Source organism: Salvelinus alpinus, chromosome 9 (genome assembly GCF_045679555.1).
Source record: "Salvelinus alpinus chromosome 9, SLU_Salpinus.1, whole genome shotgun sequence".
Taxonomy (NCBI): Eukaryota; Metazoa; Chordata; class Actinopteri; order Salmoniformes; family Salmonidae; genus Salvelinus; species Salvelinus alpinus.
Genome location: NC_092094.1, coordinates 27701224 through 27722670, shown reverse-complemented (window position 1 = coordinate 27722670; position 21447 = coordinate 27701224). Strand labels below are relative to the sequence as shown.

The window sequence follows — 21447 nt, the reverse complement described above, 5'->3', positions numbered from 1 at the left end:
AACTCCCCCCTCATACTCATCTGAAGGTTGAGCATTTTCTTTTTTTTATGGAATATCTACATCGGCGTACAGAGGCCTATTATCAGCAACCAACACTCCTGTGTTCCAATGGCACGTTGTGTTAGCTAATCCAAGTTTATAATTTTAAAAGGCTAATTGAGTATTAGAAAACCATTTTCCAATTATGTTAGCACAGCTGAAAACTGTTGTTCTGATTAAAGAAGCAATAAAACTTGCGTCCTTTAGACTAGTTGAGTATCTGGAGCATCAGCATTTGTGGGTTCGATTACAGGCTCAAAATGGCCAGAAACAAAGACCTTTCTTCAGAAACTTGTCAGTCTATTCTTGTTCTGAGAAATGATGGATATTCCATGCGAGAAATTGCGAAGAAACAGAAGATCTCGTACAACGCTGTGTACTAATCCCTTCACAGAACAGCGCAAACTGGCTCTAACCAGAATAGAAAGAGGAGTGGGAGGCCCCGGTGCACAACTGAGCAAGAGGACAAGTACATTAGAGTGTCTAGTTTGAGAAACAGACGCCTCACAAGTACTCAACTAGCAGCTTCATTAAATAGTACCCGCAAACACCTGCCTTAATGTCAACATTGAAGAGGTGACTCCGGGATGCTAGCGTTCAAGGCATAGTTGCAAAGAAAAAGCCATATCTCAGACTGGCCAATAAAAATAAAAGATTAAGATGGGAAAAAGAACACAGACACTGAACAGAGGTGCTCTGCCATTCACAAAATTTCTGAATTCTCAAAATATCACTACTAATAAGAGTACTGCAATTGTTTTTTTACATTATATAGTACTACAAGTACCAGAGCCCTGCCTAACCTAAGTACAGGGGGTCCCTAATGTAAACTGGATCTCTTTCCTCAATTGGAAAAGCCTAGACTGTCCCACTTTAGCTTCTACATGCTGTTCTACTTTAGCTAGCTAGGGTTGGTAAAGTGGGACAACAACAAAAATGACTAAATTACAAAATTCAAACATAATATTGGCAACTTTTTTTGTTGCACCACTACATAGTATGCACATTTACACCACAAATTTGCACAATGCATTATGAAAGTTTTATAACCTTAACATAAAATAAAATAAATAGCTATGTGACTGATCATACTGTGTGCTTCTCAGCTTCCTGTTTGAAGCTTGCTCTGCCACCCTCTATAACACCGATCATTAACTAGATTGAGCCGCGGGACGATTTTTCTTTGAGCGGATGGTCTGGGGGCCGGAAGGTGAGACTGCAAATTGACCTCTATTATGCATGGGAATACTTGGGAACAGATTTCTTAAATTAAAATCACTTGGAGTGTCACGAATACCACCGAAGGTGGCTCCCCTTCCTTTCGGGTGGCGCTCGGCGGTCGTCGTCGCCGGTCTACTAGCTGCCACCGATCCCTTTTTCCTTTTCGTTTGTTTTTGTCTAATTGTTTTCACCTGTTCCTTGTTGTGGTTTTGGGATGGGTGTTATTTAAGTTTGTTTAGCCCGCTGGTGTTTGTGCGGGCTTGTTGTTATTTGACGTATCTGGTGTTTGTGTTCTTTTGGGTTTTCGCTGTCCGGTATTTTTAGTAACTATGGTTTTGGGTTTGTTGCACCTGTGTTTTGGGCTTCACCCATGTTTGTAACTGGTTACTTTACGAAAGGACATTAAAGCGTTTTTCCCGTCAGCCTTCTGCGTCTGACTCCACACCCATCACTCTCCAGGCGTTACATGGAGCTGATTTCCTGGTGTTTTTACAGTCTATTATGTCCAGCATTGAAAAAAAAAAATATATATTTGTATTTATTTTTTGGGGGGCCAAATTCGGCCCACGGGCCGCCAGTTGGTGAACCCTGCTCTATAATGTCATGTGATCACACATCATGTGGTTTCTCTGCAAGGGCTTAGTAAACAATATTTTTGATTTTCTCTTGTCAGACCAAGAAATAGACGTGTCAGGATTAAGCTGTCCCAGTTTATGACTTCCCACTCTTTCTGAATTCACCCTATGCCTATTTAAGGATCTGTTTGAAATATCAAAACTGGTGGAGAAAGCAATGGGATAAGTTAAATCTATGAAAATCAAGAGAAGTGGACTTCTGTTGATCAGAAGAAACGTGTGATGGATCTCAAGTCAACTGATGGATATGTGTCATGCTTTGATCTACTGTATGAAGCAGGGCACCTGTTAAAGCAAACAGGTGCCCTGGTCTCATAGACTCGATGTAACATAGTGAATGTAAACAAAAAGAGGTTGGTTGGTCGGGGTGGACGGGAGTCATTTCTGGAGTAGCGTAAGAATTCAACAATGCTCTACTGAAGAAGATTCATGGAGTGGTCGATGCACGTAGAATGAATCGCATGGTCAATTAATCAATCATTCATATGTATTTATCAAGCCCTTTTTACATCAGCTGATGTAAGGAAAACCACCCTAGGAAGAAACTTAGAGAGGAACCAGGCTCTGAGGGGTGGCCAGTCCTCTTCTGGCTGTGCCTGGTTGAGATTATAACATTACATTGCCAAGATGTTGAAATGTTCATAGAAGACCAGCAGGGTCAAATAATAATAATAATCACAGTGGTTGTAGAAGCAATAGGTCAGCACCTCAGGAGTAAATGTCAGTCATTCGAAGCTGGAGACAGCAGGTACGGTAGAGGAAGAGAGTAGAGGAAGAGAGTCGAAAACAGCAGGTCCGGGACAAGGTAGCACGTCCAATGGTAAATGGCAGGAAGGAGAAGTTTGTCTGTTCTTGTGTTTTTTGATGAGCTTCTCCCTTTCCGAGTGCAGCTGGGATATGTGAACTACTCTGTCAGAGCGTTTATTCCCAGACCATTGCAATGTACCCACTATAAAATGTAGCAGAGTCTATGACTAGGGTGGCTGGAGTCTTTGACAATTTTTTAGGGCCTTCCTCTGACACCGCCTGGTATAGAGGTGCTGGATGGCAGGAGCTTGGCCCCAGTGATGTACTGGGCCGTATGCACTACCCTCTGTTGTGCCTTGCGGTCGGAGGCCGAGCAGTTGCCATACCAGGCAGTGATACAACCCGTCAGGATGCTGTCGATGGTGCAGCTGTAGAACTTTTTGAGGATCTGAGGACACATGCCATGTCTCCTGAGGGGCAATAGGCTTTCTTGTGCCCTCTTCACGACTGTCTTGGTGTGTTTGGACCATGATAGTTTGTTGGTGATGTGGACACCAAGGAACTTGAAGCTCTCAACCTGCTCCACTATAGCCTTGTCGATGAGAATTGGGGCGTGCTCAGTCCTCCTTTTCCTGTAGTCCACAATCATCTCCTTTGTCTTGATCACATTGAGGGAAAGGTTGTTATCCTGGCACCACATGGCCAGGTCTCTGACCTCCTCCCTATAGGCTGTCTCGTCGTTGTCGGTGATCAGGCCCACCACTGTTGTGTCGTCGGCAAACTTAATGATGTTATTGGAGTCGTGCCTGGCCCTGCAGTCATTGGTGAACAGGGAGTACAGGAGGGGACTGAGCACACACACCTGAGGGGCCCCTGTGTTGAGGATCAGTGTGGTGGATGTGTTGTTACCTACCCTTACCACCTGGGGGCGGCCCGTCAGGAAGTCAGGATCCAGTTGCAGAGGGAGGTGTTTAGTCCCAGGGACCTTAGCTTAGTGATGAGCTTTGAGGGCACTATGGTGTTGAATGCTGAGCTGTAGTCAATGAATAGCATTCTCACGTAGGTGTTTATTTTGTCCAGGTGGGAAAGGGCAGTGTGGAGTGCAATAGAGATTGCATTATCTATGGATTTTTATTTATTTAATTTAACCTTTATGAAGTAGGCAAGTCAGTTAAGAACAAAATCTTATTTACAATGATGGACTCCCCCGGCCAAACCCTAAGCTGGACGACGCTGGGCCAATTGTGGGGCGCCCTATGGGACTCCCAATCACGATACAGCCTGGAATAGAACCAGGGTCTGTAGTGACGCCTCTAACACTGAGATGCAGTGCCTTAGACCGCTGCGCCACTCGGGAGCACTCGGGCGGTATGCAAATTGGAGTGGGTCTCGGGTTTCTGGGATAATGGTGTTGAAGTGAGCCATGACCAACCTTTCAAAGCACTTCATGGCTATAGACGTGAGTGCTACGGGTCGGTAGTCATTTAGGCAGGTTACCTAAGTGTTCTTGGGCACAGGGACTATGGTGGTCTGCTTGAAACATGTTGGTATTACAGACTCAGTCAGGGACAGGTTGAAAATGTCAGTGAAAACACTTGCCAGTTGGTCAGCGCATACTCGGAGTACACGTCCTGGTAATCCCTGTGGCCTTGTGAATGTTGACCTGTTTCCAGGTATTTCTCACATCGGCTATGGAGAGCATGATCGCACAGTCGTCCGGAACAGCTGATGTTCTCATGCATACTTCAGTGTTGCTTGCCCCGACACGGGCATAGAAGTAATTTAGCTCGTCTGGTAGGCTCGTGTCACTGGGCAGCTCGCGACTGTGCTTCCCTTTGTAGTCTGTAATAGTTTACAAGCCCTGCCACATACAACGAGCGTCAGAGCAGTACAATTCAATCTTACCCCTGTATTGACGCTTTTCCTGTTTGATGGTTTGTCTGAGTGCATTGCAGGATTTCTTATAAGTGTCCCATTTAGAGTCCGTCTCCTTGAAAGCGGAGCTCTACCCTTTAGCTCAGTGCGTATCCAGTAAAGGGGGCTTTACTATTCTTGGGAAGCAGAATAGCGTTATCTTCCCACCAGGCCTGAGGGCACAGACTTTCTAGTAGGCTTAAATTGAAGATATGGTAAATAGGAGTGGCAATATCGTCCACTATTAACATCAGTATTTTTCCATTCAAGTTGTCAGACCCCGGTGGCTTGTCATTGTTGATAGACAACAATAATATTTTCACCTCTTCTACACTCCCTTTACGGAATTTCCATGTATTTGATACCATTCCATTTGCTCCGTTCCGGCCATTATTATGAGCCGTTCACTCAGCAGCCTCCTGTGGTTCCCATTACCAGCAGTTCTGTTTCATGGCAGGCCCTAGAGCCTGTGTAGGGAGTTATGGAGTTTTTGATGGACTGAAGGAGAGGGATGTTTTTTATTACTTTTTTTGTGTAATACCTATGGATTCATATTTTTTTTCCCTTCTCTGTAATTGAAATGACATTTTTTGCATTTTTTTCCCACCCCCGTCCAGTTGGTGGCAGCAATACAATAATAGTTGTGGTACGTCATAAAAGTCACAGAGAAGAAGAAGAGTAGCGTACGTTTTGCCATTTCCGTCATTCCAGCTTGCGGTGTCACTCAACAAAAATTGTGGACTAAGCAGTTACTCCAAACATGTCATTCACAACCGCGTAGGGTAGGTGTAAACACCCTGGCTTTGCACGTTCGAAGTATACATTAGCGTACGCCTGGATAATGATAACTTTTAAACTGATAACATATGAATGTCACGTGCACCGAACATAACGAGCGTGCAAGTGAAGTTATATTTAGAATCAAGCTAATGCTAGCAGTAGCAGGCTAGCATCTAGCAGACTATTATCCATAACAATGCAGGTACTGGTAGCTAGCTAAGAATATTCCATAACTTGCACGTTTTCTTTGCAATAAGGTAGGTAACGAAAGCTTATTTACAACGGTTTATTTAGTTAGCTCTTTTAGCGAGCATACATTCACAGTGCAGCACCAAAGTCGCTCAATGTTTTTGTTGTTGAGGAAACAGAAGGCAGTGAAGTAGCAGCAGTTGTTAGCTACCTAGCTACTTAATTACTCGTTAAGCTTAACAACTACTACTCGCTAGGTAGCTAACACATCTACGAAGAAGATCATTTGATATAAATGTCTTTCATTTGTCCGTCTGGATTGTGCTTGTAATTTATGCCTGGAAAACTATGTAGTCTTAGTTATCTACAGTAGGTAACGTTAGCTAACGTTAACGCAAATGTTCAAGTCTGCAAACGTTAACTAGCTAATGTAGCTAACTCACGTCTCACAATGGCTAACTAGCTGTCCACTTGTGACATGCTATCATTCACTTACAAAGCTCCCTCACATACCGCTATCTCATGCAGTAGCTAAATCCGTATTAACAGTGTGAAAATGCGTTCTTGTTGCATGTGTCAATACTGACTGCACAGGAAATCGTTGTTTGTGCATGGACGAGGTGAATAGTTGTGGCACTCATTTTAATTTCATGTGTTTTCCAGCTACTGAAAATTCATATGTCTCTTTTGAAGCATAGCCTTTGATATTTAGCTAGATATTGGTGCAGGAAGCTCTCTGATGTTCAGCCATGGATGAAGAAGACAACCAGGATGAGCTGATCAACCGGAATGCCTCCCACAGAAAAGAAAAAAGGCCTGCAGTATGGGCAATCTCAGGTATGGAATAATATTTCTACATTTTATGAATACCCTAAGGAGTGAATCTGGTTTGGAGTGTTTTTTTCAAACTCTTGTGCATTTACCCCCTTAGTTCGGTTTGTTTGGACAGGTGTGAACACTATCCGCACTCGGGAGCGCAGTAAACCACAAACAGTGGTTTGCTCAGAAAGGGTCCGATTCAATTCATACTGTGGTGAGGTTTGCTGCAGGTGAGAACCCAGTCCGGACCAAACACAGGAAAATAACCAGAGTCGTGCAGTATTATTGGTTATTTGACTGCGAGCATTTGAAGAAATGCATGTTGCATCATAACTTAATATATTTTAAACATTCTGAGTATAGCAGCACATTTATGAGCGCATCGGATGCAGATTAGAGGAGACGGGGGCTATACCGGGGATACAGGCTACTGTATAGCCCTTTCACGTCACAGTTAGAGCGGCTATTGCGCTGTTTCCTCCCGCATGTTGTTGGAAGACCAAAGCTAAAGTCATATGAAGATTTGGACACAGTGACGCTTCATGATAATCATAGATGGATTTAACGTGAGCATTTTTGTCCAATAAACAAGTTACTTGCATGGACATGTGGTTTTGTTTGTTTGACATTTGACAATGTGGAACCAACCGGACCAACAAAAAACTATGTAACAAATAATCAAATTCTGATTCGAACTACAGCTCTAAACTATGTTTGAAAGCGCCCTTAGTGATTGGCCCTCATCACTACTGGTATTGGAAATAATTGGATTACTTACTCATCTACTTTTATTTGTCAACTTACAGATGAAGACAGCGATGAAGGTGGAGAGGAATCTGAGGGAGCTTCTGACAGTGGTGAGGAGGAGGAAGACCTCGATGGTGAGGAAGATGAGGAGGAAGAAGAGGAGGATGACAGTGATGGTGAGAGACTATGGAAATGTAGGATTCTGTACTCATGGAAAATAATCAGTAATGGTCTATGGTACGCTTTTAGTATCCAAGGTATAGATCTACCACTTGAGTTTCATAACTTCTGATCATACGACATACTTGTTCCTCAGATGGAGAAGAGGACGATGTGGTGGAGGGTGCGGTGGGGGGAGCGTCTGCTGACTTGGCAGGTCTGAGCTCAGACGAGGACACTGAGAAATGCCCCATCTGCCTTAACTCCTTCCACAGCCAGCCCGTGGCCACGCCAGAGAGCTGCGAACACTACTTCTGCCTCGACTGCATCCTCGAGTGGTCCAAGGTGGGTGGGTGACATTAGAGGGTGCAAAATGAGAGGTCAAGGGGTTAAAGCTTTTTATTCACTTAAGTGTTAGTACAGACACAAAATTATAATATTGTCGGAAGAACTAGAAGACACTCACCCGTTAAAATCATGAGCGTCACTGGAACCTTGGTCCAAAGGGGCCACACCTCATTTTTCACTTTCAGTCCAATAAAGAGGGTTTGTTAAGATAGACAGTAATTATATGTTAAAGTGTGTCCAAATGTTGTGCCTCCAATCATGGTTTGTTCTTCCCCCAGAATGCAAACTCTTGTCCTGTGGACAGAATAGTCTTCAATAACATCTACCTGAGAAAATGTTATGGTGGGAAAGTGCAGAAAATGGTGAGTTAATTTTTTTTACTTCCTCTTGGTGAATGTCTTTTATTTGCCTTCTTTGGTCTTGATTTAATATTGTACATGGTGTTTCTGAATGTATTGTTGGGAGGGGGTTCTGAGAGGTAGAGAAGTAGCTACTACATATGGCATGTGTATTCCACATGAAGGGTGTTTGATTTATTTTGTGGCAAAGACCATTATGGTTGAAACATTGTATATACAAATATGGGTCATGCATGGGAGCTGCAGACAGTCACTTTCTTCTCATTCATCTATGTGCATGATGGTTGAGTGCAGATCACAGTGCAGAAACCAGTGAAGGAGGGCCAGGAGGAGGTGATCGACCTTGAGCTGGAACAGACCAGCTGCGAGGTGTGTGGAGGGAGTGACCGTGAAGACTGCCTGCTGCTCTGTGACGGCTGTGATGCTGGGTGAGACAAGTGAAACACACGCCACCTAGCGTTCTGGGATTGTTCCTGATTAATCATACAATCAGGAATAAATATCTTTATCTGATCATTCCAATTAACCCTTATAATTTTCCCTGGTTTTTATTTTCTGATCATATCCATGTTATCTCATTCTTAACCTGGTAGGTACTTTGAAACACTTTATGAATACGGGACTTGATCATATCCATGTTAATACCTAATTCCTACCACTCCATGTCTGTGCTCCGTGGAAGGTACCACATGGAGTGCCTGACCCCCCCGCTGGATGCTGTCCCTGTGGAGGAATGGTTCTGCCCAGAGTGTCAAGCCAACAACCGCCGTTCAAGTAATCATACTCAGTACTGACTCATTACATCTTCCTCTGAGGAATACGTTGACAATACTCTTTGTATAAAGCAATATAAAAAAAAGTCATTTTACCAAGATCCCAGAGTTCATCAATGTTATTGCTCCTCAGGGGGTTCAGTGGAAGAGCAGAGCAACACGGAGAGTCTGAGCAGCGCCCGTCCCACAACCAGCCGCTCCCGCCTCCCTGCGGCAGGCCCCACCCGGGCCATTGCCCGCACCCAGCAGAGTGAGAGGGTCCGCGCCAGTGTCAACCACCACCGAATCACCCAGGCACGCATTGCACAGGTTTGGCATGAGGCGTGTTGCTTCCTACTGGCTTCTCTGTTCTGCCTCACTACACTCCGCTCCTCGCCACTAGTGTCAACAGCCCTTACTCTGTAGCATTGACTGAGTAGTATTGATATGAATTCTGTAATCAAAGATTATTTAGTGAGCAGCATGATAATGTACTTATGAAAAATGATGTTACCCATGTTTTCTCTCCTGGGTTGAAACGTGTATGATGGGTGTTTCTGTGTAGAATGGTATTACATAACATTTGATTAATGATGACACTATGTTATTTTGTCTTGTTTGAATGCGCTACTTGCACCAAGTAACATTTGACCTGCGGGTCTAGAATAGAGAGCCAGAGGGAGGTGGTGATGCTGCAGGCTGTGTGATGCTGCAGCCTGCCTCATTAGACGGCTGTGAAGGTCATGTCAAGTAAAGCATGTCCAAATAGACAGCAGAGAATAGTAGAGTGATGCAGTGTACCTCTGGTCTCAGATCTCCCCCAGCTTTCTGATGCCACAGACCACCTGGCTGGATGAGACTATCAACGCAGTGGTGGCTGGACTCAACACAGCTGTGTACATACGGAACCTCACACCCCGCGCTCCATCCAGTCGACGACGCAGGACAGGTGAAAAAAACACACACGCACACACACACGCACACGCACGCAAACCCTACCCGGGTTTTTAAAAGAGATGCATTTGCCCACAGTAAAGCGCAGGAAAGGCCAGAGTAAGAGGTCATCGTCTGCCACGGGTGGTAAGGGCAAAGCTGCAGGTACCGGGGTGAGGAGGAGGAGGAAACGGCGAGTGAGAAGGACCAAGTCCAGAAGGAAACTGGTGAGACTTCAAATTTAACAATTATAACATGGAAAATATAGTACCTATAACAAAATGACAGAATCAGTGCTCATGTTTAATCTGACTGTGTATTCCTAGGTGGTGAAAAAGGAAGCTACGTCACGTGGTCGTATAGCCCGTAGCCTAGGGATAGGGAAGCCCAAACGGGGCTCGTCCCTTCCCTCTGTCTACCGGCCTTCAGAAACCACTCTGGGCAGTATGAGGGCTGACATAGGAGCTGCATCGCTCTCTGTCTATGGAGACCCCTACGATCTGGACCCCTTCACTAGCAGGTCTGTCTCAGGCACAACTCACAACTATAAGTTAACATAGTACTTTATTAATCTAGAGAATAGAGATCTCCATCTAATGCTGAAAACAATCATTTCAAACAAAACCATGAAGTGAAAAAAAAGAACTCATAGAAAATAACAGACAATTGTGGAATGGACGTCAACATGGTTCTGAATATTGATTGGCTGTTGATCCCACCCCAGGGATGATGATGAGGAGGAGCAGCAAGCCTCGGCCACGTCTTCACTGCTGGAGGCCAAGAGGCGTGGCTTGTCTCGCTCCGCACTCCTCTCGCACCAGCCTGTGGCTCGACCAATCACTGCTGGCCTCTCTAGGTACCCCTTCTCATCTCCTCCCAAATGTTATTTTGTTATGTAGCTCACATCCTTCAATATGATACATGTCTGACGTGTGGTTGCCATGGGGTTGTAGGTGGGGCCCGAGCCTTCCCCAGTTGGAGGAGGTGGCAGAGGTGGCCCCAGTGCCTGACCTGCTGGGCAGCATCCTATCAGGACAGAGCATGCTTCTGATGGACAGCTCAGACGTAGTCATTAACAGAGATGGATCCCTCAAGGCTAACAAACCAGGTGAGCAGGCTGCTAGGGTTTCTTACTTTCTTTAGTTCAATCTCTTGTCCTTTTTTTTCTTCTTTCTTTCTCTTAGTATTTTGCTGGTACCGTATCTATTACCTGACAATTTAAGAACTAGTGAACGTTTTATTGCTTGTTAACCATTGATTTTGAAGTCTGTTGGATTCTGTGTGTTACACAGCAACATCATGTTGAGTCAGGTGTTGTGTTTGTGTTGTAGTGGGTTTGTCGTCATCCATGCCCGGCAGCAGTAGGAGCAGCAGCTCTGGTGAATCAGTAGCCCAGCTCCACTCAGGGATGTCCCCTACCACAGCAGCCAGCTCCCTTTGTCTCCCCATTAACGGAGACCTGGTAGCAGGACCCTGCCTGTCCCCTCTCACCCCTTCATCCCCCCACCCAGCCACTTATCCACCTCCCATCTTGAGTCACCCACACCCCCACGTCCCTGCCCCCTGTAGACCCAGCCCTAGTCCTGGACACAGCCACTGGGAGGACACCGGTGTACTACCCCCCCATGGGACACAGAGGGCTGCCACCTCCACTCCTACCCCAGACTCTCACTCCAGAGGTAGGGAGACGGTGCCACCACAGCCCCAGGCTAAGAAGGTCGCTGCTAAACCAGTATGGGAAGCACCAGTATCGGTGCTTCCCAGGATACCAAGGATAAAACGGGAGAGCGGTGGCCCGGCGAATGGCAACGCCAGCAGAGGGGGTAGTAGTGGTAGTAGTGGCAGTAGTAGTAGTAGCAGTGCTAATGGTAGTGGTAGTAATAGCTTCCCTGATGCCTGTGTGAACAGCCTGGGTGGGAACAGGGGCAGGCAGCAAACTGTGGACCAGCAGCAGGGCAGGACAGAGGGACAGAGACCAGACAGAGCAGGCCCTTCCTCAGCCTTCTCCAGCTCCTTCTCCTCTTCGTTCTCCTCTTCTGATTCTCCATCTAACCCTGCCCGCACCTCTTCATCAGCATCATCCACGGTGTGCTTCCGGATCAACGCCAGCTCTGTCTGGCACGCCCGAAAGCTTAGCAACGCCTCTGCAATTGTTGCCGCTGGCAACTGTCTAGAACCAGCGTCTGCGGACGAAGAGGAGGCGAAGAGTAAAAGAGAGGAGCGCAGGAACAAACAGAATCCCCTGATGTCCTCACACACACCAGTCAAAGAGGAGAAGGAAGAGGGGGATATATATGACCCCTTCCATCCAACCGGCTCAGACAGCGAAGCAGAGAGCCATGCTGGGGGGAAACCAACCATGGTGCACAAGGAAGGTCCCAGCCAGCAGGTGAAGGAAGGTCCCAGCCAGCAGGTGAAGGAAGGTCCCAGCCAGCAGGTGAAGGAAGGTCCCAGCCAGCAGGTGAAGGAAGGTCCCAGCCAGCAGGTGAAGGAAGGTCCCAGCCAGCAGGTGAAGGAAGGTCCCAGCCAGCAGGTGAAGGAAGGTCCCAGCCAGCAGGTGAAGGAAGGTGCCAGCCAGCAGGTGAAGGAAGGTGCCAGCCAGCAGGTGAAGGAAGGTGCCAGCCAGCAGGTGAAGGAAGGTGCCAGCCAGCAGGTGAAGGAAGGTGCCAGCCAGCAGGTGAAGGAAGGTGCCAGCCAGCAGGTGAAGGAAGGTGCCAGCCAGCAGGTGAAAGCCGTGTCACTGGAGAGGGATGAGGGCTCAGGAGAAGGTCTGGAGGTGAAGAGGGAGCTAGAGAACTCTGACACTGCAAAGCCTGGTCATAGCCCTCACAACGCACCCAGGTCTGTGATGACTGGCACCAGCACACCTCTGTCCCAGAGCCAGGTCCATCTGAAGAGGGAGAGGAATGAGCCAGGGGGTGAGAAAGGGCAGTACAGCACGACTGGCAACAGTAGAGAGCCCCAGAACCAGCAGACTACTCCTTCCTCATCCAGCTTAGCCTCCAGCCACCACAGAAACAGGATGGTGAAGACTGAGATAAAGTCAGAGCCCCAGGCCAGCCCCCCCAGGTCCCCATCCAGGTCTAAATCACACTCCAGGCCCTCAGGCCAGGGGAGCAAAACATCCAAAGGCAGGGGGTCTTCCACAGAGCGGCGGTCTGCCTCAAACAGCCCGGAGGCCGGCAGGAGGAGGGAAGACAAGGCCCCGGACCAGGCAGGGAGGAAGAGACGTTATGAGGGGGGTAGGAGAGGAGACAAGGGGGGAGAGAGGAGTTCTAGGCGTTCGGGATCAAGGGAGAGGAGAAGGACTCGTTCCCCGTCAGACAGTTCTACCTCTGATATCTCTGAGAGGTCTCGCAGGAAGAAGAGACGGTCACGTTCTCCCTCCAAAGACAGGAGGCGCTCCAGGTACTAATGTCATTGTTTGATAATGTAAATTTTGTATACAGTAATTTGGTGGTGTTTTAATAACATATGTGTTCTCGTATATTTCCTATTATTATAACTTTTTCTAATATTTTGATTTAGGTCATGGTCAGGCTCCAGCAGCAGAGAGCGGTCCAAGAGGAAAAAGCAGAAGAGAGGGAGCAGGGAGAGGAACGAGGGCAGAGGGAGTGAAAGAGAGAAGGGTCGCCCGTCAAAGGACAAGAAGCGTGATTGCTCGCAGTCTCGCTCGCGTTCCCGTTCCAGGTCTAGGGAGAGGAGGAAAGACCACTTACGATCACAACCATCATCCTCCAGATCAAAGGACAGGGTTGAGGTGCGGTCGAAAGACAGGAAGAGGCCAAAGTCCAGGTCGCGGTCCAGAGAGAGGAGGAAAGAAGAGGGGTCACAGAGACCACCAGGGTCTTTCTCAACCACCACCTTCAATAAGCTAGAAGAACAGAAAGAGAAGAAAAAGGTAAAAGTTCTCCCCCGTGTCCCTCTGAAAGAGGAGAGCGAGACTAAAGAAGAGAGAAAAGAGCGAGAGGTCAAACAGCAGATGCTTTCCTCAGGACTCAAATCTCTCTCTGTCCTCTCTGTCTCAGAGGTGAAAAAGGAGAGTGACAGCAATGACATTAGAACAGAGAGACTCGCCTCTCTCTCAACAAAACTACTCAAGGAGTCTAAGCTGCTCAAAGAGATAAAAAAAGAGAAACCTGCCTTTGATATGTTGGAAGAATCACTGGATAGTAAACCAATCAAAAAAGAAAAACCTCTGTCAACATTCAGCACAGTCAAGGACTTGCAACAGCACAAGAATATCGAAAAAGAACACCCTTCCGCCCTCATAAAGGAGGCGTGCGCCGTCTCCACATCAGACATAGCAGATCAAAAAGATCAGGCGTTAAAGGACACCAGCAAGACTGAGCCCATCTGGCCTGAGCTGCCTCAACACCTAACCTCCAACATCCCTGTTCCCCCCACCCAAACTGGCCAATCCAGCCCAAGCTTCTCAACACTCAGCACACACCTTGTCCCTGCTTCTCCTCAGGCTGCTGAGAGTATAGCCAGCCAGCAGGGGACCCCATCCCTGATTCCTCCAGTACCAGAGGCCCTCACAGAGACTCCTCCACTAGTCCAACCCATCTCAGTGAACCCAGAGAAGCACGAGGTAGAGGAGCTTTCAGACGATGACATGGACGTGGACATGATGCTGGACAGCCTGGACTATGTGAAGACGGAGCCAGGAGGAGAGAGTGGGGAGGCTGGGGTCAAACAGGAGAAGGAAGGAGAGGGGGAGGAGGGGAAGACTGAGGGAGAACCGGTGCCAGTCACGGCAGGTGCCAAGGCCAAACCCTCGGTGAAGAGGGTCACCTGGAACCTACAGGAGCCAGAGGGGCCACAGCCAGAGAAGACTGGCACTAGTGAGTATTATTGTACCCTTTAAAAACATTTAAGCATACCATAACCTAGATTGGCACAATTAGAGCCCTTACGTGTTGAATTACATCAATCAACAATTTGTAGTCGACTCTTTGACTCTGGTTCAGAAACAACCTCTAATTCACTTAACACAGAGAGGGTCATAGCTCTTGAATTAGGAACAGCTATTTAAGATGTGGTGTTTTTGCCTTCGTCTCAGAGCTGGCCCTCTACAAACTGAAGCTGAAACAGGAGGGAGCTCGCAGACCTGCCTCTTCCGCCCAGGCATCCAGTCAGGTACGGCTCATTAGGTTGACCTTGCCTACTTACCTAGATAGCTGATTTGTTCTGTGTGGTGTGAGGTCAGTGCTTAGCTTCAGGCCTCTACCGCTGTATGCTGCCTTTCTTTCCTGCAAATGTGTAGTTATGATCAATCAGTAAACTGGCAGTTCACTATGAAATGGCACCTAGTCACGGCATCATACTGGCGGCCGGTCATGTCAATATCAAGTAGATGTTCTGTTGATCTTTACAGATATCTGTGATTTAGTGCTCAGAACCTTCAGTACAAACTATTCCTGTAATAAACATGCACCTCTGCCACAAGGTGGCAGACTGTCCGTTTTGACTCGGAGTGCAGTTGTGGCGTGTCAGCGGAAAGCCAGTGCAGATCAAATAGGGCCCAAGAGAGATCATGTGACTGAAACTTGAACTGATAGAGGAGGGTTTTATGGTGAAATGAAAGTAGAAACATTACAAGGGAAATCAAAACTGGAGCCAAGTTACACATCACAAAGGCTATGTGCTAATAATACCTTAACACAATAACATATTTTCTGCTAGGGCATGATGAGGCAAGAGATGGTTGAGACATCAACTTGTGTTGCTTAATTAATTTTTTATAATTCTCCCTCAACATAAATACACAGTTTAAGTTAATGTTAAACTTGCCCACACATCTCAAATTGGGATTTGTCCAATAATCAAAAGGCTTACATGTGAAGATTGCCTCATCTAAATCTTCCCACCTATAGGAGGCTCCCTTGAAGGCTACGTCACTCACTGACCCCAAGGTCCAGAGCACCAAGAGGGGCAGTGTGTCCATAACGCTCCCTAGTGCCACCTCCAGCTCCAGCAGCCTAACCACCGTAGCGCTGTCGAAACCTGGGCAGGGGGAACCCAACGAAGACCTGGGAGAGGATGATGTTTCCAGGAACGATAAGGTGAGTCTGAGAGGAGGAAGGAAAATGATGGTCTTCAAATGGATCGATGCACATTTGGGTGATATCAGTAGCAGCTGTCTAGGTCCCTTACTTTTTTCAATCTTTACTAACAACATGCCACTGGCTTTTAGTAAAGCCAGTGTGTATGTATGCGGATGACTCAACACTATACACGTCAGCTACTACAGCGACTGAAATGACTGCAACACTTAAGAGCTGCAGGTAATTTCAGAATGGGTGGCAAGGAATAAGTTAAATATTTCAAAAACGAAAAGCATTGTATTTGGAACAAATCATTCACTAAACCTCAACTAAATCGTGTAATGAATAATGTCGAAATTGAGCAAGTTGAGGTGACTAAACTGCTTGGAGTAACCCTCTATTGTAAACTGTCATGGCCCAAAAATATTGGTACAACAGTAGCTAAGATGGGGAAGAAATCTGTCCATAAGAAAACGCTGTTCTGCCTTAACAGCACCATCAACAAGGCAGGTTCTACAGACTAGAGTTCGACCGATTAATCGAAATGGCTGATTAATTAGGGCCGATTTCAAGTTTTCATAACAAACGGTAATCGGCATTTTTGGACACCGATCATGGTCGATTACATTGCACTCCACGAGGAGACTGCGTGGCAGGCTGACTACCTGTTATGCGAGTGCAGCATCGAGCCAAGGTAAGGTGCTAGCTAGCATTAAACGTATCTTATAAAAAAACAATCAATCTTAACATAATCACTAGTTAACTACACATGGTGGTTGATATTACTAGTTTATCTAGCTTGTCCTGCGTTGCATATAATTGATGCGGTGCCTGTTAATTTATCATTTAATCACAGCCTACTTCGCCAAACGGGTGATTTTAACAAGCGCATTCGCGAAAAAAAGCACTGTCGTTGCACCAATGTGTACCTAACCATAAACATTAACGCCTTTCTTAAACTTAATACACAAGTATAGATTTTTAAACCTGCATATTTAGTTAATATTGCCTGCTAACATTAATTTATTTTAACTAGGGAAATTTTGTCACTTCTCTTGCGGTCTGTGCAAGCAGAGTCAGGGTATATGCAGCAGTTTGGGCCACCTGGCTCATTGCAAACTGTGTGAAGACCATTTCTTCCTAACAAAGACAGCCAACTTCGCCAAACGGGGGATGATTTAACAAAAGCGCAATACACAAAAGTATATATATTTTTAAACCTGTATATTTAGTTAAAAGAAATGCATGTTAGCAGGCAATATTAAACTAGGGAAATTGTGTCATTTCTCTTGCATTCATTGCACGCAGAGTCAGGGTATATGCAACAGTTTCGGCTGCCTGGCTCGTTGCGAACTAATTTGCCAGAATTTGACGTAATTATGACATAACATTGAAGGTTGTGCAATGTAACAGCAATATTTAGACTTATAGATGCCACCCGTTAGATAACATACGGAACGGTTCCGTATTTCACTGAAAGAATAAATGTTTTGTTTTCGAGATGATAGTTTCCGGATTCGACCATATTAATGACCTAAGGCTCGTATTTCTGTGTGTTATTATGTTATAATTAAGTCTATGATTTGATAGAGCAGTCTGACTGAGCGATGGTAGGCAACAGCAGGCTCGTAAGCATTCATTCAAACAGCACTTTACTGCGCTTGCCAGCAGCTCTTCGCTGTGCTTCAAGCATTGCGCTGTTTATGACTTCAAGTCTATCAACTCCTGAGATTAGGCTGGCAACACTATAGTACCTATTAGAACATCCAATAGTCAAAGGTATATGAAATACAAATGGTATAGAGAGAAATAGTCCCATAATAACTACAACCTAAAACTTCTTACCTGGGAATATTGAAGACTCATGTTAAAAGGAACCACCAGCTTTCATATGTTCTCATGTTCTGAGCAAGGAACTTAAACGTTAGCTTTTTTACATGGCACATATTGCACTTTTACTTCTCCAACACTTTGTTTTTGCATGATTTAAACCAAATTGAACCTGTTTCATTATTTATTTGAGACTAAATTGATTTTATTGATGTATTATATTAAGTTAAAATAGTGTTCATTGTTCATTCAGTGTTGTTGTAATTGTCATTATTACAAATATATATATACATATATATATATATATATATATATATATATATATATATATATATATATATATATATATATATATAAAAATGTGCAGTTGTATGGTCAAGTGCCACAAAGAGGGACTTGCAATTGGATCAGAACTGGGCATCATGGCTGGCCTTAGATGTACACAGAGAGCTAACATAAATAATATGCATGTCAATCTCTCCTGGCTCAAAGTGGAGGAGGGATTGACTTCATCACTACTTGTATTTGTGAGAAGTATTGACATGTTGAATGCACCGAGCTGTCTGTTTGAACTACTGGCACACAGCTCAGACACCCATGCATACCCCACAAGACATATGCCACCAGAGGTCTCGTCATAGTCCACAACAGACTATGGCAGGCGCACATTACTACATACAGAGTCTTGCGAAAGTATTCCCCCCCTTTGGATTTTTCTTATTTTGTTGCCTTACAACCTGAAATTAAAATTGATTTTTGGGGGGTTTGTATCATTTGATTTACACAACATGCCTACCACTTTGAAGATGCAAAATATTTTTTATTTTGAAACAAACAGCAATCTTTAAGTCATACCACAGATTCTCAATTGGATTGAAGTCTGGGCTTTGACTAGGCCATTCCAGTATGTTTCCCCTTAAACCACTCGAGTGTTGCTTTAGCAGTATGCTTAGGGTCATTGTCCTGCTGGAAGGTGAACCTCCGTCCCAGTCTCAAATCTCTGGAAGACTGAAAAAGGTTTCCCTCAAGAATTACCCTCTATTTAGCGCCATCATTCCTTCAATTCTGACCAGTTTCCCAGTCCCTGCCGATGATGGTGTTCTCTGGGTGATGAGAGGTGTTGGGTTTGCGCCAGACATATAATTTGCCTTGATGGCCAAAAAGCTAAATTTTAGTCTAATTTGACCAGAATACCTTCTTCCATATGTTTGGGGTGTCTCCCACATGCCGTTTGGCGAACACCCAATGTGTTTGCTTATGTTTTTCTTTAAGCAATGGCTTTTTTCTTGCCACTCTTCCGTAAAGCCCAGCTCTGTGGAGTGTACGGCTTAAAGTGGTCCAATGGACAGATGCTCCACAGCGGAGATTGGAGTTTTACAGCTCCTTCATGGTGATCTTTGGTCTCTTTGTTTCCTCTCTGATTAATGCCCTCCTTGCCTGGTCTGAGTTTTGGTGGGCGGCCCTCTCTTGACAGGTTTGTTGTGGTGCCATATTCTTTCCATTTTTTAATAATGGATTTAATGGTGCTCTGTGGGATGTTCAAAGTTTCAGATATTTTTTTATATCCCAACCTTGATCTGTACTTCTCCACAACTTTGTCCCTGACCTGTTTGGAGATCTCCTTGGTCTTCATTGCTTGGTGGTGCCCCTTGCTTTGTGGTGTTGCAGACTCTGGGGCCTTTCAGAACAGGCGTATATATACTGAGATCATGTGACACTTAGATTGCACGCAGGTGGACTTTATTTAACTAATTATGTGACTTCTGAAGGTAATTGGTTGCACCAGATCTTATTTAGGGGCTTCATAGCGAAGGGGGTGAATACATATGTATGCACACACTACTTAAACTTTTTTGGGGGTTCTTTTTTTGGGTGTAATTTGGACTATTTTGTGTGTGTCCATTACATGAAATCCAAATAAATATCCATTTAATTTACAGGTTGTAATGCAACAAAATAGGAAAAACGCCAAGGGGGTGAATACTTTTGCAAGGCACTGTAGAGCCATGACTAAACTCTATTCCACATCAAGAATAGGGGTCTGAGGGAACACACTTGTAAGAATATAAGTGCCTTCATTTTGCTGGACCCCAGGAAGAGTAGCTGCTGCATTGGCAACAGCTAATGAGGATCCACAATAAATACAAATACTTGTTGCAAGTGAATACTTGTTGCAAGTGAATACTTGTTGCAAGTGAATACTTGTTGCAAGTGAATACTTGTTGCAATGTAAATACATGGCTCTGCGCCCCTTTTATAGTTGTGTGTGTGTTGACCAATCCCTGGTTTCTGTCCACAGTACATAAAGAAGCTCCACATGCAAGAGAGAGCCATAGAGGAGGTGAAGCTGGCTATCAAGCCGTTCTACCAGAAGAGAGACATCACTAAGGACGAATACAAGGATATCGTACGCAAGGCTGTCCAGAAGGTACACCTGATCATTGGCAAAAAATTAGTAATGTGGTTTACAATGATAAATTAAAATGAGTTTTTATGGAAACTGGAGAACATGCACATAATAATGTAACCAAAGATGTTAATCATGGGAGTGAATCTTTGGTTCAAGTGTCTTTCATTGGTTGATGTAAGGCAGGGGTGGGCAACTGGCGGCCATGCAGCCCCCTTTTTGAAGGTCTCTCGGACCAATTGGTTATGTATCAGCAGTTTTTCTCTTATGTCAGTCACTGATGGTTAGTCAATTAGCTCATGTTAGCTAACATTTTTTAGATTACAAAGTTAGTTTAGTGGCCAGCTATCTAAACTTGTTTTCATGATCAAATTACCACCCGAGGGGCCTCCCGTCTTGTGATTTTGTTAGTCAGTCTCACTTAGATATCATATTCAAAACTGCAAACATTTCTCTGCACCCTATGGCAAAATGTGTAGAATTGACGGAAATTAACTCTAAAACGTATAAAATGTTTCTCTGCTGTCAAGATGGGGGCCACTAAAATGTCAAATGTTTTGCTCGCAATGGGGGGGGGGGGGGGGCTATGGATGTGGGTACTGATGTGGGTAAGCAGACACGCGAGCAACTGCAGCCCTTCATGAGTTCAGACTGTGGCCCCCACCCCCATAACAGTTGCCCATCCCTGATATAAGGGCTTGCCCCAACATGTGCAATATGAGAGTTTAGATTTACAAGAATCGACTGAGTCTTACTCTAATTCTTGCAGAAAGACAGCCATTGTGTTTCACTGTGGATTTAAATAAAGTAATTTGACTGTGCTTGTACATTGCTTCACTAAGATGCATGTGATTTTGTTTTCCATTGCGTTTCCAGGTCTGCCATAGTAAGAGCGGGGCGATCAACCCAGTAAAAGTGGCCAACCTGGTCAAAGCCTACGTGGACAAATACAAACACGCCAGGAAACATAGGAAAGTAGAGGATGGAGGGAAGACACAGGAGGCAGAAACAGATAGAACAAATGACCCAGAGACCCCATGAGGACATTCATCCACAAGCCCTGGAGACTCAGCCATTTTCACACTAATTTGATTATTTCTGTTATCAAATTGTCACCGGTTGTTAAGGGACTCAAGGACTTTGAGAAATAGTGCCTCCAGATTGGCTATTTTATTCATTGTTTTTGGGGATTATAAAGTTGTTACGTTCTGTTCATAGTAATTCACCATCTCACAAAATAATGGAAGAGCCTTTTCGTTGAAAGTTGTGTAAATAACTTAGTAGACCCAATGTGGTCTTGCACTTTGATTACCACCGAATGACAAGCATCTGTTTTTGAATTGGATTTGTTTCAAGATTCACACAAGGACAGACCATGTCCATGCACTTTGTTTTCATGGTCTAGCATGGTCTACTCTTAGAGAGGTTACCACAGAGATTCTGTCTTAAACAGACAACTCTGTCAGAGCCTTTCCATCAAGAGAGGTTGAGGAATAATGTGAATGAGCTATTTCTACA

General features: G+C 45.1%; 1 protein-coding gene across 7 annotated transcripts; it reads left to right on the top strand.

Moving 5' to 3' along the window:
- Positions 1-5232: 5232 nt before the first annotated feature.
- On the top strand, positions 5233-21113 carry LOC139584571 (PHD and RING finger domain-containing protein 1-like). Of its 7 annotated transcripts, none has more exons than XM_071416584.1 (19): positions 5233-5338; positions 6224-6362; positions 7151-7267; positions 7408-7595; positions 7877-7960; positions 8252-8385; positions 8640-8731; positions 8864-9039; positions 9523-9658; positions 9742-9869; positions 9969-10162; positions 10367-10498; positions 10596-10750; positions 10974-13050; positions 13171-14489; positions 14708-14784; positions 15522-15710; positions 19822-19950; positions 20806-21113. In XM_071416584.1, exons 2-19 carry the CDS (start codon positions 6275-6277, stop codon positions 20968-20970), a joined length of 5580 nt encoding a protein of 1859 aa, XP_071272685.1. In that variant the 5' UTR covers positions 5233-5338; positions 6224-6274; the 3' UTR covers positions 20971-21113. The 7 variants fall into 7 exon arrangements, with proteins under 7 accessions (XP_071272685.1, XP_071272686.1, XP_071272684.1 ...); XM_071416585.1 differs by having other exon boundaries at positions 5238-5593; positions 6219-6362; XM_071416583.1 differs by having other exon boundaries at positions 5257-5338; positions 6219-6362.
- The last annotated feature ends 334 nt before the right edge of the window (positions 21114-21447 follow it).

Excerpts from the sequence above, each read along its gene's own strand:
- LOC139584571 (XM_071416584.1), top strand. The coding sequence starts at position 6,275 with ATGGATGAAGAAGACAACCAGGATGAGCTGATCAACCGGAATGCCTCC. Across the intron at positions 7,268-7,407 it reads AGAGGAGGATGACAGTGATG|ATGGAGAAGAGGACGATGTG; the intron begins GTGAGAGACTAT and ends CTTGTTCCTCAG. Across the intron at positions 8,386-8,639 it reads TGTGACGGCTGTGATGCTGG|GTACCACATGGAGTGCCTGA; the intron begins GTGAGACAAGTG and ends GCTCCGTGGAAG.